The following is a 14,444-nucleotide window of genomic DNA, read 5'->3' as shown; positions in this document are numbered from 1 at the left end:
AATACAGTGCATGGTGTCAACCATGGATGAACTCATTGATAATAAAGCTACTGGGGGCGCATGTTCCAAAACATACACATATATATTAATACCCCATAGTCCCCCTTGTCATGTCCCCAGCTCTCTATTTCTTCTTTTCTCTTTTCTATCTCTCTTATCTTCCCCTCCACTGCTTAGCTTTCTTGACATGACCTCAAAAGCTAGCAATGACTTCTTCTTGCTTGATGAAACAAAATGTTGGCCAAGTGACCTTTCTCTCTCAACTTTAAATTTGCCATTTTTGATGAGGTGATTCCACCTCTGGCTACCTTTGTTCAACTCTGCCTTCCAAAATCTTGAAGATTTCTGACACATTTGGTTGAAGGCTAGGATGTGATTGAGTACATTGTAAAGACGCAAGATTTTTGACCTGTAGGGGTTCAACTTGTTGCTAATTAAAAATTGGCCAATGTGATAAAAGTATTAAGAATGATAGAGTAGTTCATCGGTAAAAGTTATCTTACAGAGAAAACTGAAGCAAATTATCAGCTTAGCTTTCATTATATGGAACAAGTAAAAATTGATTGATAAGAGGTGACATGGCCGAAGGGGAGGAATGTTTAAATTCGAGTGAGAAGGATGTTATCAGAAGAAATCAGCGTAATATGGCGGACAAATGCAAAGAGAGAATAGAAGTTATGGGGAAAGGAGATAGAAGGAGTTGTTTCAGATAGAAAAGACGCTTGCGATACTTTCTAATGGAAGTTTTAACAATTTTCTTTTTTATTTAACAACAGGGATTAAAGCATTTAACAAAACAAATTTAAAGGACCCAATAAAAAAAAAAGTTCAAGGACTTGATTTCAAATTGAATAAAACTATAAGGACCTCTAAATTATTTATCCCTATAATTTTTGATTCAGTTTAAGCTTGTAGCTCGATTTCTAAGAGTCTATTTGGTACGAAGGACCTTCCTTTCGAATTCCTTGCATTTACCTCGTACCAAACATGAGGTAAATTTTGACTTGGTAACTAAATTCTTATAATTTTGCCTCAGTACTCAAACTATAATTTAGAGCTTATAATTTTTCTTATTTAAAACCTCTCATACACTTCTTGAAATATATAATCTTATTTTCTAAAAATATGATGACCAATATTTTAAATTATTAAAACTATAAGGATTGTGTAATATTGGAGTTAAAGTTTAGTGACTAAATGGTACTACCTCCGGTTCAAAATATAAACTAAACTTTTTTAAAAGAATTGTCTTTTTTTATTAGATAACATTCACTTTTATCCAAGTATTTAATGAGTTTTTTTTTTCAATTTTATCCCAATATATTCTCTTTTCTTTTTAATTTATTCATTGCATCTTTACTTATATTAGGAAAAACAAATATATGCCTAACACATTTATTGTTTTAAATTGATTTTAAATAGTTTCTTGATAAACGTAAATAGATAAAGTTTGGTTTACATTTTGAACCGGAGGGAGTAACTAACTAAAAATTATAAATATTAAGTTGTAATGAATCAAAATTTAGAGATTGAGTTATAACTGATTCAAAATTGTAAGGGTTTAATAAATTAATTTTTCCTATATATAAATTTTAGGTTAAAAATGTATATCATTTATATAATATTAAAAAATTTGAAAATTTGGAGCTAGGACCAATGGTTATTCTCACTTTCAAGGTTTTCTTTAATAGAAAATATAATATTCCTCCGGTCCTTAATATAGGACCCAATTATTGAGTTGCTTTTGGTCCTAAATATAAGACCCATTTCTCATATTTATCAATTTTCTCTAAATTACCCCTGTAAATACTCCCTTAACCATAATCAAATAAAAGAGGGAGAGGGGTATTAAGAAATATGATTATGGTGTTTTAGGAAAAACGTGTCACATTTTTTATAATTAACTAACTTAACTAACTTCCTTAATCTAATCAAATTAGTTAAATGGGTCTTATATTAAGGATCGGAGGAGTACTTTAAAATAATTATCTCAAAAACAGTTTTTTTTTTCATTCACACGATTGTAGTCCCTTTTTTTAAAACTAAAAACAATGCTGGTCCCATGAATTGGTTGGTTCTCTCAAGAGAATGTTTGGGCAAATCAAATTATAATTTTAAAAATAATTTTATGATATATAAAGTAAATATATAGACGGGTTTATCTTAATTTGCAGAAAATATTTTTTAAAAGTACTTTCAAGTGTTTTGAAACACTCCCAATGAAATAGTACCATTTGAAACTTCCTAGTTTATTACCCATATATTATCACAGGAAAAAAACATTAAGATACCCTCAAAAATACTAAAGAACAAGTGGGGGTGGGTAAATTTTAAAATTTCAAATCAGACCCTAAATATTATTTTTAAAATATTATGAAATGATAACACTATAGCTATTGACTGCACAATAGTAATAAATAACTAAATAAGAAGTAGTTACTAGATCTCTAACAATATTTAATATATTTTTTGAACTTTTGAAACATAAGTAGTTAATAATGAAATTAGAGTAGTTAATAGCTAAAAAAAAGTAGTCATCAAAATTTTAAAAATGAAAGTAGTGAATCGCAATATTAGAATAGTCAGTAGCTAAATAAGAATAGTCATCATAGTTTTAAAAAACAAATGTAATCAATAACTAAAAAAAAAATCAATACATAAGAAAGAGTGGTCATCAGAACTCCGAGAGCTGGAATTACTGAGGTGACAGTATTTTAAAAAAAATTTAAAAAAATAGTAAAATACATTTTTGTAATTTATAAGATTTAAAAATTCTAAAATAATATGTGAGGTTTAAATTTTTTTTTTTGGCCAGAATGTGAGGTTTAAATTGAAATTTTAAAATTCACCTACACTCATTTGTCTTTACTCCTCTGACCCTTAATATAGGACCCAATTGTTGAGTTAGTTTTGTTCTAAATATAAGACCCATTTCTTATATTTATCAATTTTCTTTAAATTACCCTAATAGATATTCCCTCAACCATAATCAAGTAAGAGAGGAAGAAAGGGTGTTAAAAAATATAATTATGGTATTTTAAGAAAAACGTGTTATATTTCTTATAATTAATTAACGTACCTAACTTCTTTAATTTAATCAAATTAGTTAAATAAGTCTTATATTAATAACCGGAGGAATAGTATTTTTGAGGATGTTTTGGTTTTTTTTTTTCCTAATTATCACGCCAATGCACAGATCGAACATTAATTTATCAGAAAAATCATCTGACAAATGTAATTTTTTTGGGGAATATCGACATGTACAAATTTCATTTGCTTTCACCTCAGAATTGGTCACCACGATTGGGCGAAGGCGCGTAAATTCTTGTATGAAATGTGCTGCAGCAGCTGGACAGGGGAAAGGGCTGATATTCTCTCCGATGCTTTGAATTTTCTATTCTTGCTTAAGGCTTAGACTTACCCATCCAAATTAAAATCTCGCATGGATTCTCTTCATCCTTCCCCGAGTCCTTTTCCTTGTAATTCACAGCTTTTTGGTACTGATTCCCAAGCATTATGACTTCAAAGAAACACGGGGAATCCCGCTCACCAAACCCACGACGCCAAGCAAACGACTTATAGCTACAGTACTCTTTGTTCGTCTTTCTCAATACTTTGTCCCTCGGGATACAAAAGCTGGGTAGATCAGGACTCAGAATCGGGGGCGATTTCGGTTTATCCATGGTAAACAAGTCTTCGAGTGCTGGGAGGTAGCCAGATCATAGAATAACGAGAAACCCCCCCGGGCGCTTCTTTCTTGTGCGTATTGGATTTTGAGCTGAAAAATATGGTGGGTATATTTTCAAGATTTACTGTTGGAAGGAATGCCCATCGACGGACGCAAAGCGCTCTTGTAAGACTCTTCTCCCTTTGAAGAAATTTTGTTGTTTGGCTTGGTTTGTGTTTGAATTTGTGTCATGATCATCCTTCTTTGGAATTGAACTGGCTTATGAAAAATTATGACTGTTAATCCCCATTTAGTTTCATTTATGTTTTGTGAACTTTAGAAGGAACGGTTTGCTGCGCTTGTTTGAGCCTCTTGTGTTGTATTGAATCCAAAATCCTTCTCTTTCTATTTTAAAGTTATGTTGCCCTACAAATTCCTTGCTCTTGAGATTTCCAAGTGAGAAAAATGAGAGGTGCTGGCTAGATAGAGGTTTAGACTATCTTATACCTTTGGATTTAGACATTTACTTGTTTGATGGCTTAGATGCTGATACAATCTTATTTTGCTATATGCCTGGTCAAAATTCATGCAGGATGAGAGAGAATCGTTACCTCCGAATTCTGAAGGTGCCACTGCCCAGAGTGCCGTCACAACCACTTCTCATGGAATTGAAGTAGCAGTAGAGTTTAAGCCTGTTGAACACCCGACTGAGCCTCTTGACCATGATAGACCAGTTCAGTGCCCGTTGCCAGAACCTTCAATTATCAATGTAAGATAAATATCCAATTTTCTTCTTTGTGCCGGACTCTTCCTTACTTTAATTTATACAGTCTTTGTGATTTTAGAAGCGATTAAGTTATCTAGGCTGCAATTTCATGAGTGAGTTGATTAAAGGAACAAGCAATTTTAATCTTGCGTATGGTAACCGAAGGGAGTTCATCTCTTGCCCGGCACAGATTTCGTTTTGCGACCTTCGTTAGAAGCCGTCGTGATATCTGCACATTACTGAGTTTCATGCTTGTATTTGATGCATGCTATTCCGTTATTTATGAGGATACCTATTTGTTTGAACATTAAACTCTTTGGTCATTGTATGCATAAAGAAATCTGTAATGTGGGTGCAATAATTTTCAAGAGATAGAAGATATTATCTTGGCAAGCCTGCTTAGAGCTTCGAGTTGTTGATATTTGGAAAGTCAGAAAACATTTTCGTAAGAACCAATGAAAATATTTCTAAGATCATTATATTTGGAAAGTCAGAAAACATTTTCATAAGAACCAATGAAAAAATTTCCAAGATCATTTGTAACAACAATTTGCTGCTACTCTCTTTAATTCACCTGTATTCAAGTTTATGGCATGCTTTTGTGGGTTCATATCATGTGGGTGAGAATTTGGGGATTAAAACAAAAATATGTTGTACACTTAGTCCCTATTAATGAATTGAACCATTCAAGCCAAGCACATTGTCCAAAAGCACGTTTGAAAAACAATGGAGCTGGTCACCTCATGCATGCGTTTGTGGGTTTCTTTTGTTTTTTCCCCACTTTTTCTTTCCTGGGAACAAAATTTGGTTTAAGAATTTTGAAATCTAGTTCTTCTTCATCAATCCTCAGGATGGAAGAATATGGAAAGACAGAGCATCTGCAACAATGCATAGAAGATCTGACGTGGCAATGATGAAGGATGGAGGAACCCTTGAATCCAATGGTGCAGGGTCAAAGCCACGGACAACTCATTCTAACAGAACGATTCTGCCATCTCTCAGTGCCCCAGAACATAATATCTTGAACCTTCTTGAAGAATGTAACGCATCAGGGATGTAAACTGGTATTGTTTTTAATATGGGATTCTGTTCTCAACTTTCATAAGTTGGATTGTGTTCCTTCAGTAGCGTTTATTCTTAATGCCCAATTCATTTTGCTTGGGGCAGTGAAGATTGAGAATTGTTGATGATTCAAGCCATCATACATTTTTTGTCACAGTTTTTAAGGCCTCCTTTAATAAACGCACCCTATTGCTTTACATTTGAGAAATGTAGCATGAAGCTATTCATGCAGTCTAACACATCGCATCAACTCATTCCTTTCATTCCATCTCTGTTACTCTTATTATTGTATCTAAAACTAGCTTTTAATCGTTCTATGGCCGGTGAAATCATCACTTGAACTGGTTGAAACAATGATTGTCAGATGCAGAATTGCCAATCAATATAGAAGAATTAGAAAATATCTGCTCCTCTGGTCCTTAAAGTAGGACTTATTTAATTAATTTGATCAGATGAAGAAAGTTAATTAAATTAGTTAATTATAATGAATATGACATGGTTTCCCTACATTAAGGATCAGGGGAGTATTTGAACATGGTCTGAATTCTCTGGCTGTCTTGGTATTTCAACAGAACATCACAGTTTCTTTTCTTCAAATCAAAGGTTTCATTGTAACAGAGCTGGAGCATTTTTGTGGTGGCATGGATTTCATTATTTGAGCAATAAGTTTCAATATTTACATCTAGAAGTAATTTGAAATCTTCAGAACCGACCCTTATCAAATGTTGCTGCATAACCATGTGGTTGAGAATCCAGGAATTTTCCTTTGCCTTGATTCTGTGCATGTATGCAACTTTTTTGATTTGAAAATTATTATTTTTTCTTTTCTTTCCTCTTACTACTGGCAGTACATTGAACTTTTCTAAGGTATAACTTTTGCATGCACCCGCAACCAGCTGTGCTTTGCTTGACCGGATAACTTATTTATATTTTGGGGGGGGGGGGGAAGCGGAGTACAATGCATATGTATTTGGTATCAAATTCTTCAATAAGATTGCGACATATGTATTTTACGTTACAATCCATATCTCGTAATTGAGACAAAACTAATGTATTCATCATCAATGGGCATGGTTTGCATGGAAAGAAAAATGGCAAGAAACATTCTGGTTGGTAAGGAAGTTTATTATGCAGGAAACTAGTTTTTCTTAAAATGATGGCATTCTTCTAACCAACAATTATGATTTATGATTTGATTTATGATTTATGAACAGTAATGTGACAGCAAAATTTTAAATTCTCATGTTCTTTTTTAGATTTTATAATGAATATTAATATATTTAAGTGTATTGAAGCCACGTTTCCTTTGTCATTCTATCAGTTATCATCATTATTGAAATGTGTTGACAACGTTTTGCCAGCACGCTTCTAATCAGTCATGAAAACAACAGCTTCTGGTTACTAAAATCTTAAGCGAAAGGCTTCTCAAGATGCTATTGTCTATGGTCCCCCCAAAGCGTAGAAATTATTAAAGTGCGTTTTTGTCTCTTCCAATGAAGTATTTTCTATGCACATGTTCTGATTCAAATCCTGAGCATCATGTTTGAAGGCCCAGCCATCTACTAACTGTGGCGAGCTTTGATAGTTATTAACTAGGTATTTTTATCATTAGTAAGAGCTAAGAAGTCATTAGAACATGAATTGTCGGAACTTTCAAAAGCTTGAGCTGTTATATGCCTGTCTGATGGAAAGCCACAACTGTAAATTCTCGAGTAATAATTGCACACTGAGGACAAAAGAACAGTTGACCGATACCATAAGAAGCAAAGTTCACTACAGCCATGATAGTATAACTGATATAATAGTAACGGAGAGGAAGTTGGGTTATTGAAAAAGGAAAAGCTAGAAGGACACTGACATTGAACGAACTCAGTTTCTGGAAATTACTGAGACTTGTAAAAGAAATGGGTATGAACAAAGATTGAAACTTTATTCATTCTAATCCCAGGAAAGCAACCCCAGAGAAGAAACAGACACTGTGACAGAAGAAAAAAGGAGGGAAAAAAAAGCTATACAGGAAATTCACGAGCCTGAAATGGATTCTCTAGAGTTGGATTCACAAGTTGTTTCTTAGGGCCACGAGAGCTTCCATGGTTCATCCATGTCTTCCTCTGCCATCTCCGATGACGCACTTCGCCGGCATGATTATTTCCGTGAGTTCCCACCGCTGATACCGATGAAGCCGATGCTAAGAGGAAAAGAAGAAGCAGCCATGTGAGCAAGGCTCTCACTCGTTGAACCATTTTGCTTTTCGGTAATAAGTTGCTGGCTTTCTTTTCTTTTCTTGTGCTGTGGCTGTTGGGGAGAGAGGAGATGGATTAATATAAAGTTACTAGATGGACTACTTTGCTTTGTTTTGAAGTCACAGGTTAAATCATTTGGTACACTTGATGTATTAATGGCCTCCTCAAACTATTTGTGGATTGGTTTGGGTTTTGCCCTGGTGGGTTCACTGATTGCCACTCATTGTGATGCTCGAAGTCAGAGTGGACCTTTATAAGAAAACATTCACTTTATTTATGTCATTATCCCAATTATGCTCACATTACTTCAATCCAATATGATTGGTTTTCTTGATACTTTTGCAATTTTTCCTATGCCTAATTCTGATATATTTTTATTATTGACTTTAATTTGTTCATGAGTATAATTCACAGACGATTCTGAAAAATTGTGGTTTATAATATATGATGGATTCAAGGGGCAAGTAAGGAATCATTAGAAATAAATGTCTGATGTTTGTTATGTTATTTCACACATGCAAGCTTGACAAACACAATGCCTCAAATTGAGATAAAGGTTAAAGAAGACGAAGCAGGGGGGAAAAAAAAAGTGAAAGCATAAAGGAAACCAACAAACACCCTGTTAAAAGAAAAATACCTATGGTTGGTTTCTTTGGGTGAAAATGACCTCACAAAACACATATTAGTTGAGAGTGGATCATTTGAAATAAAATAATGATAAAGTTGAGTGAATAGTGACAAGAGTATTAATTATGGATGGATTTGGTCGGAAAAAATATTGAAATAATTTCATTTTTAGCAGAAAAATTATAAAAAAAAAAAAAATTATATTTTACTTCAATGCGGAATTTCATTTCAATAATTTGTATATGCATGCATGATTAAAAAATATGAAATAGAGATGGAAATTTAAATAACAGATGAAGATATTGTGGAAGGAAAATGGATGCAGGTTAGTGATACAAGTAAATTTTAAGAATTGACCAGATGCATAATCCATAAATTTTTTTTAAAAAAAAATATATTGAATATTGACCCATGAAGAGTAAAACTACAGTAACATTATAACTTAATTATATTGGTGTGAAGCTAAATTGTGGGCTCATAACTTTGCACAGTGTTTGAAATTAAAAGGAATTAAACTATTACGTATTAATAATGATTCATGAATCATTATGTTGAGAGAAATATTTTAATTGAGCTTGAAAATATTCAAATATAATTTACTAGTATTAATAAAGAATTAAAAATAATTTTTATAAAATATTTAATTAAAAATAATTTTGTGCCCAAAATAAAATTTTGACATTAAAAAAAGTTAGTTTGGGCTTTGGGCTCTGTAAGGACCTTAGAAGCCCATAGGGATGGAGACCCATGAAACCCAAACGCCGTGCCCGCTGGTGGCAAATCTTCGTCCACCTCTTCGTCTGCACAATTTTGCATTTCTCATTTCTTTGAGTTCAAGAAAAAAACGACCCAAATAAGGATTCGTACATATTGAAACCAGACCTCGAACTCCGGGTTGTCTCTGTTCCCCTTCGAATCGCATGACTGCTCTGCAATACCTTGAATCGCTGCGCAACGCGCACCCTGAGCTCTCAGATTGGTATAATTCGCTGGAAGATCTATACCAAGAAAACTCTGGCACCAGCTCACTCTGAAGCTTGAGCAGTTCGTTGCTCTTGCTGTTTTTCAGGTCGGGTCCCCCCCCCCCCTTTTTGGGTGTCTTTGAAGTGTTTTACTTGGGATTATTCTTTGTGCCCATGGATGCGTTGGAAAATGCTGTTCAGTTTTTTATTATGTGGACTAGGGTTTTTGAGTTGTGGACAATTGCTATGGATATGTTTCTCCCCTTTTTTAACCCTAGCGCGATTAAGAAGTTATTGTGGGGTTTGGATATTGCAATTGTAGCTATGATAAATCCTTATTGGTTTCCGAAAACGACATGAGGTGCTTAATTGGAGGTTTGAATGTGAAGTAATATAATATGGAAAAATGGGTTTTAGGTAGAAACTTTGGACTTCCTGATCTGAACTTTCGTTTCAGTTATTGATTGATGTTTGGGTCATTAAAAGCAACTAAAGGCCAATTAATTTTGTAATATGCATATTTTTCGGTTTTTATTGGGTAATGAATAGTAATATAGTATTGTTTTCCCTAGTTGTACTACCTACTATGCTCAATCCTAATTGTCCAGCTATACATTCTGATTCTAAAACTAAAAGCCTGAATCTTATACCAGAATGGGGTTTATTGCGGTTCTCCTTTGTTAGACTTTCAAGAAAAGAGATAACTTTCTATTCTTGTGGATGGACGAAATTTACCTTATAAGAACATTTTTCAACATAAAATATGAGGCAAGCAATTAAGGATAATGAGAATTAATAAGAATACAGGAAGTTCCATATCGCTTTGCCCAACTAACTTGAAATGTGGTTAACTCTAACTTTCATGGTGGAGCTGTTGCAATTGGTTGACAATTTATGGTTGTGATAAATGGCTTGGAATTTGTGATTAATTAGCCCCCCCAAAAAAAAAACATTGAAATCAGAGTGCAGTATGATATATAGAGACTGGAGCTCCTTTTAAAGCAACAGAGGTGTTTAACATGAACAAGCTTTGCATTTAATTTTGATTGTGGTTCTATGTTCTACTGACTGAATGCATTTTTATGAGAATGGAGGACTGATGTCATACATTACCTGATAAAACCTTATTACATGGTTTTTGATTTTAATTTTTAACATAATTAAGCTCTGCATTCTGAAGACCCGATATATTTTTTTCTTTCCTGGATGGCATGTTATCAGGGTATGTTCGTTGCAAATTGTTGCACGGTCTCACCCTGTTACTTGCTATTAACCACTTATTGTTGAAGGCAGTCAAATTTGGTCTACGTGAGCTGCTCATTTAGATCATTTTATCCATATTTAGATTGACTTCTTTTTATTTAGATCCTGAAATGTTAGAGCTGTGCTAAACATGAGTCTAACTTTATAATTTATTCTGTTTCTCTTATTCTGTTACTGAAGTTGCTGCTAAGATCATATTCCTGTGGTAAATTCCTGTGTTAGAGATCAGAGTAATTTCCAGTTCTGACTCCTCCATTTTCATATTTATTAATTTTTAATTTGATATCGACTGTTGTGCATATTAATCTGAAGAGCTATGATTTATTTTTTGACTAATTGCACTCGCTATAAAATTTCAGGCCGGTGATGCTCTTATACAGTTATATCACAATTTCATAACAGACTTTGAGACTAAGATCAATCTTCTCAAGCTTGCACATTTTGCTGTGACTGTGTCTCGGCAGTATTCTGAAAAAGAAGCTGCTATTGGTTATCTTGAAGGAATCATTGAAAAGCTTCAAGCTACGAAAGAAAAGCGCATAGAAGAACCAATTCTTTACATCAAGCTGCAAATTGCCTTATTTAAGCTTGAGCAAGGTGACCAAAAGGAATGCAAGAAACTTCTAGATGATGGAAAGAGTACGCTTGATAGCATGACAGATATTGATCCATCTGTATATGCTAGCTATTACTGGGTATCATCTCAGTATTATAAATTTCGCGCCAGGAATTTGCTGAGTTCTACAAAAGTGCTCTTCTCTATCTGGCATATACATCAGTGGAGTCTCTCTCAGACTCATTCAAGCTGGTACGCCTTCAGAATTGTCTCTATGTTATTTAGTTGCGCGGCCTTTGTTGTAACACTTGCATGCATATCTCTATTTTTGTTTGCTCTTGACTGCAAAAGAGGATCAAAGGAGCATATGAAAGTTGTTTCTTGATGTTGTAACTGTTCAGTATTGAAGTAAAAATTCCTTTCTTAAAGAGGAGATTGTTTAATAGATTGTGTATTATGTTATTGATACGATTGTTCCCAATTTCATGCGAGTGGAGTATATAAAGTTGGTTCATTTGAGTTGATATATTGATGCTTTATTCATGTTTTAAAATTGCTCATGTTCAAGGAAGTAGTAACTTGATTGAAATAATACATATCAGTGAATATTTTATCAATTTAGACTATTGTTTCTCATATTTCTGAAGGAAAAGTACTTCGGCAAGAATTTACTTAAAAGAAATGTTATTAAAACGATGGAAAACTTGCTTCTTCTTAATAGAAAAAGTCTCTTGGAGTGAGGATGGGACGGAAAGGAGGAAGATAATAATTCGATCAGGAAGCATGATGAAAGAGGTGTTTTGTGAATGATTAAAACACAAGCCTGTAGCTAACTTGCAAGTTTAAATTGGGAACAATGGCTAAGGGGCATGTTTCTTCATCCTTGTGCTTTAGATTGTAGGATCTGGATCGCTGTTTCATGTAATTAGGTGCTATGGAATTACCATAGTGGATCTTAGCTATTAAGTATGATGGCTTTTGGTAAGAAAAAACGAGCACAAAGCTTGACAGTCTGCATTTTTTCTGGAATTTGGTGACTATGGTTAGAATGGGATGCGATAAGCTTTTCCTGTAACATCTTAGACTAATATTTTGGCCACCTCTTGGGTTTCAGACTTTCAGTGTGTGGCCTTTGTATGGAGCTTCCTTTGTGGATTCACAAAGGGATTGGCAAGTTATTTGGAGCTAATAATTGTTTACCTATTATGGTTTTGGGTTTTTCCTTGTTCTCCATTGTTATTTTCTTGTCATTAAATTGCTTTGTCTAGACTAAGTTGTACTGTGGTAATGACTAATGAGTTGGCAAATGTCGTAATGATAATAATGCTTGTGCACAACATGTTTTGTCTCATTTTTTGTATAATTCTTATTCATGTGTCATTGTAAAGACTAAAGATCATTTTTCTGGTTTACTGTTGCTTTATGCTTGCTTCATGGATAAACTATAAAGATGTTTAATTTGGTTTTGGAAGAAACATTGATTATTTTGTTTTTGGTAAATTGTTAATTGTCAGTCTTTATTTTTCTTGACTAATTGGTTCTTGTTGCACTCACATCAATAAGAAAGCGTGGAGAGGTCCTTTTTAGTTTAGTTCATCCGGTTTATGTTAGTTGATCTATCAGATTGTTTTATTTACTGAATTGTGGTGATTTGTTAGGATTTGGCATTTGATTTGTCCCTTTCTGCTCTTCTGGGAGATAACATCTATTGTGGTGATTTGTTAGGATTTGGCATTTGATTTGTCCCTTTCTGCTCTTCTGGGAGATAACATCTACAACTTTGGAGAACTTCTTGCTCATCCTATTGTAAGTATATTTACCCTATTTTCTGAGTGACTATACTTGGAAATTATTTACTTTGCTGGTTCATGATATGTTTAGTCTGTTGTACCTTTTGCAGATAAAAAGTCTTCAGGGACAAAGGTGGAATGGCTCTACGATATTCTTCAGGCATTTAATTCTGGCGATTTAGTTTGCTATCAAGAATTATGCCGGGTCCATAATGCTGCTTTAAGGGCTCAGCCAGCATTAGTTCAGAATGAGCAAAGATTGTTGGAAAAAAAACATTCATTCTCTGCTTGATGGAGATTATATTCAGGTAAGATGCATGTGCTAATTTGATTGTCATATGTGAAAATGAGGATATTTTGTCACATGTTACTTGGGCTAATTGTAAATACTTGCAGTCGACCCTCTGAAGCTCGAACTATTCCTTTGAGAGTTATTGCTGATCGCACAAAACTTTCTGTGGAGGATGTGGAGCATCTCCTCATGAAGAGCCTTTCAGTACGTCCTACTCAGAACTTTAGTGGAAAAAAATGCATTTGGGAACTTTTATAGTAATTAACTAATAACAGCCATCTATATATATTCATTAAAAATGATGTCCACCAAAATTAACTAATAACAGCCATCTATATATATTCATTAAAAATGCCGTCCACAAATATTAATTACATCTTAATTTATGCGTTTTCAACTTATGGATGCTGATAAATGTATGCAAATTTCATTGCTTACAGTCTGCGCATTTGTGTGGGCTTTTGTTTGTTCAGTCCTATGTGATAATGGTAGGAGAATTATGTTGCAGGTTCATCTGATTGAGGGTATAATCGATCAAGTGGATGGCACCGTTCATATTACTTGGGTGCAGCCTAGAGTTCTTGGAATTCCACAGATTAATCTTTACGGGATCGACTGGATAACTGGACGAGTAAAGTGCACACCGCGTTGCTCTCCATCGAGGCAGAAACGCCTGATCTAATCGGGTCATGATTGTTTGGATTTGCTTTCTGTCCATTGTAACAATTTAAGTAGAAGGGAACACATCCTGGGGCGGCAAAAAGTGAGGAGACTCAGTTCAAATGGACTATAGAGCCAACTTTACATCTTTTGTTTGGTGCTGCCTGCTGCTCATGGAACACACGCTTCCTGGAAGCAGCAGCCTTTTGTACTTGGCTTAGGAAGTGTTGGTTCTTTGGTTGCATGCTTAGAGACAGTGAAATCAATTTGAAACAGGCTGTTTTTAACGCTTTAGAGTGGTTAAATTATCATAGATACTGTGTATCCTGAATTTTGCCTGGATACAACCGGATTTGTCCACATTTTGAAGTGCATTTTACTTGTCGTCACTTTCATGATTATGAGATCCTTGGTTTGGGATGGGAATAACCTCAACTCATTCAAAAAGGTCGGTGGAAAGCATATGATGATTTTGGCTTGCAAGTAAAAATATCACGGGGATTAGGGTCACTGAGATATCTGTTTACTTTTTATGTGATTTGCAAATTATGCGCGC

The 14,444-nt window shown here is 34.3% G+C and overlaps 1 protein-coding gene and 1 pseudogene across 1 annotated transcript; both read left to right on the top strand.

The window, feature by feature from the left end:
* The first annotated feature begins 3,418 nt into the window (after positions 1 to 3,418).
* On the top strand, positions 3,419 to 5,758 carry LOC114730683 (uncharacterized). The gene is made up of 3 exons (XM_028917792.1): positions 3,419 to 3,853; positions 4,260 to 4,436; positions 5,284 to 5,758. Exons 1-3 carry the CDS (start codon positions 3,788 to 3,790, stop codon positions 5,491 to 5,493), a joined length of 453 nt encoding a protein of 150 aa, XP_028773625.1. The 5' UTR covers positions 3,419 to 3,787; the 3' UTR covers positions 5,494 to 5,758.
* Positions 5,759 to 9,285: 3,527 nt separating this feature from the next.
* On the top strand, positions 9,286 to 14,196 carry LOC114730684 (26S proteasome non-ATPase regulatory subunit 13 homolog A-like; annotated as a pseudogene).
* Positions 14,197 to 14,444: the final 248 nt, after the last annotated feature.

The sequence above is a fragment of the Neltuma alba genome, unplaced genomic scaffold, assembly GCF_004799145.2.
Source record: "Neltuma alba isolate B1F8T4 unplaced genomic scaffold, ASM479914v2 tig00012760_pilon, whole genome shotgun sequence".
In the NCBI taxonomy this organism is placed as follows: domain Eukaryota; kingdom Viridiplantae; phylum Streptophyta; class Magnoliopsida; order Fabales; family Fabaceae; genus Neltuma; species Neltuma alba.
This window is presented reverse-complemented; position numbering and strand designations above follow the sequence as displayed.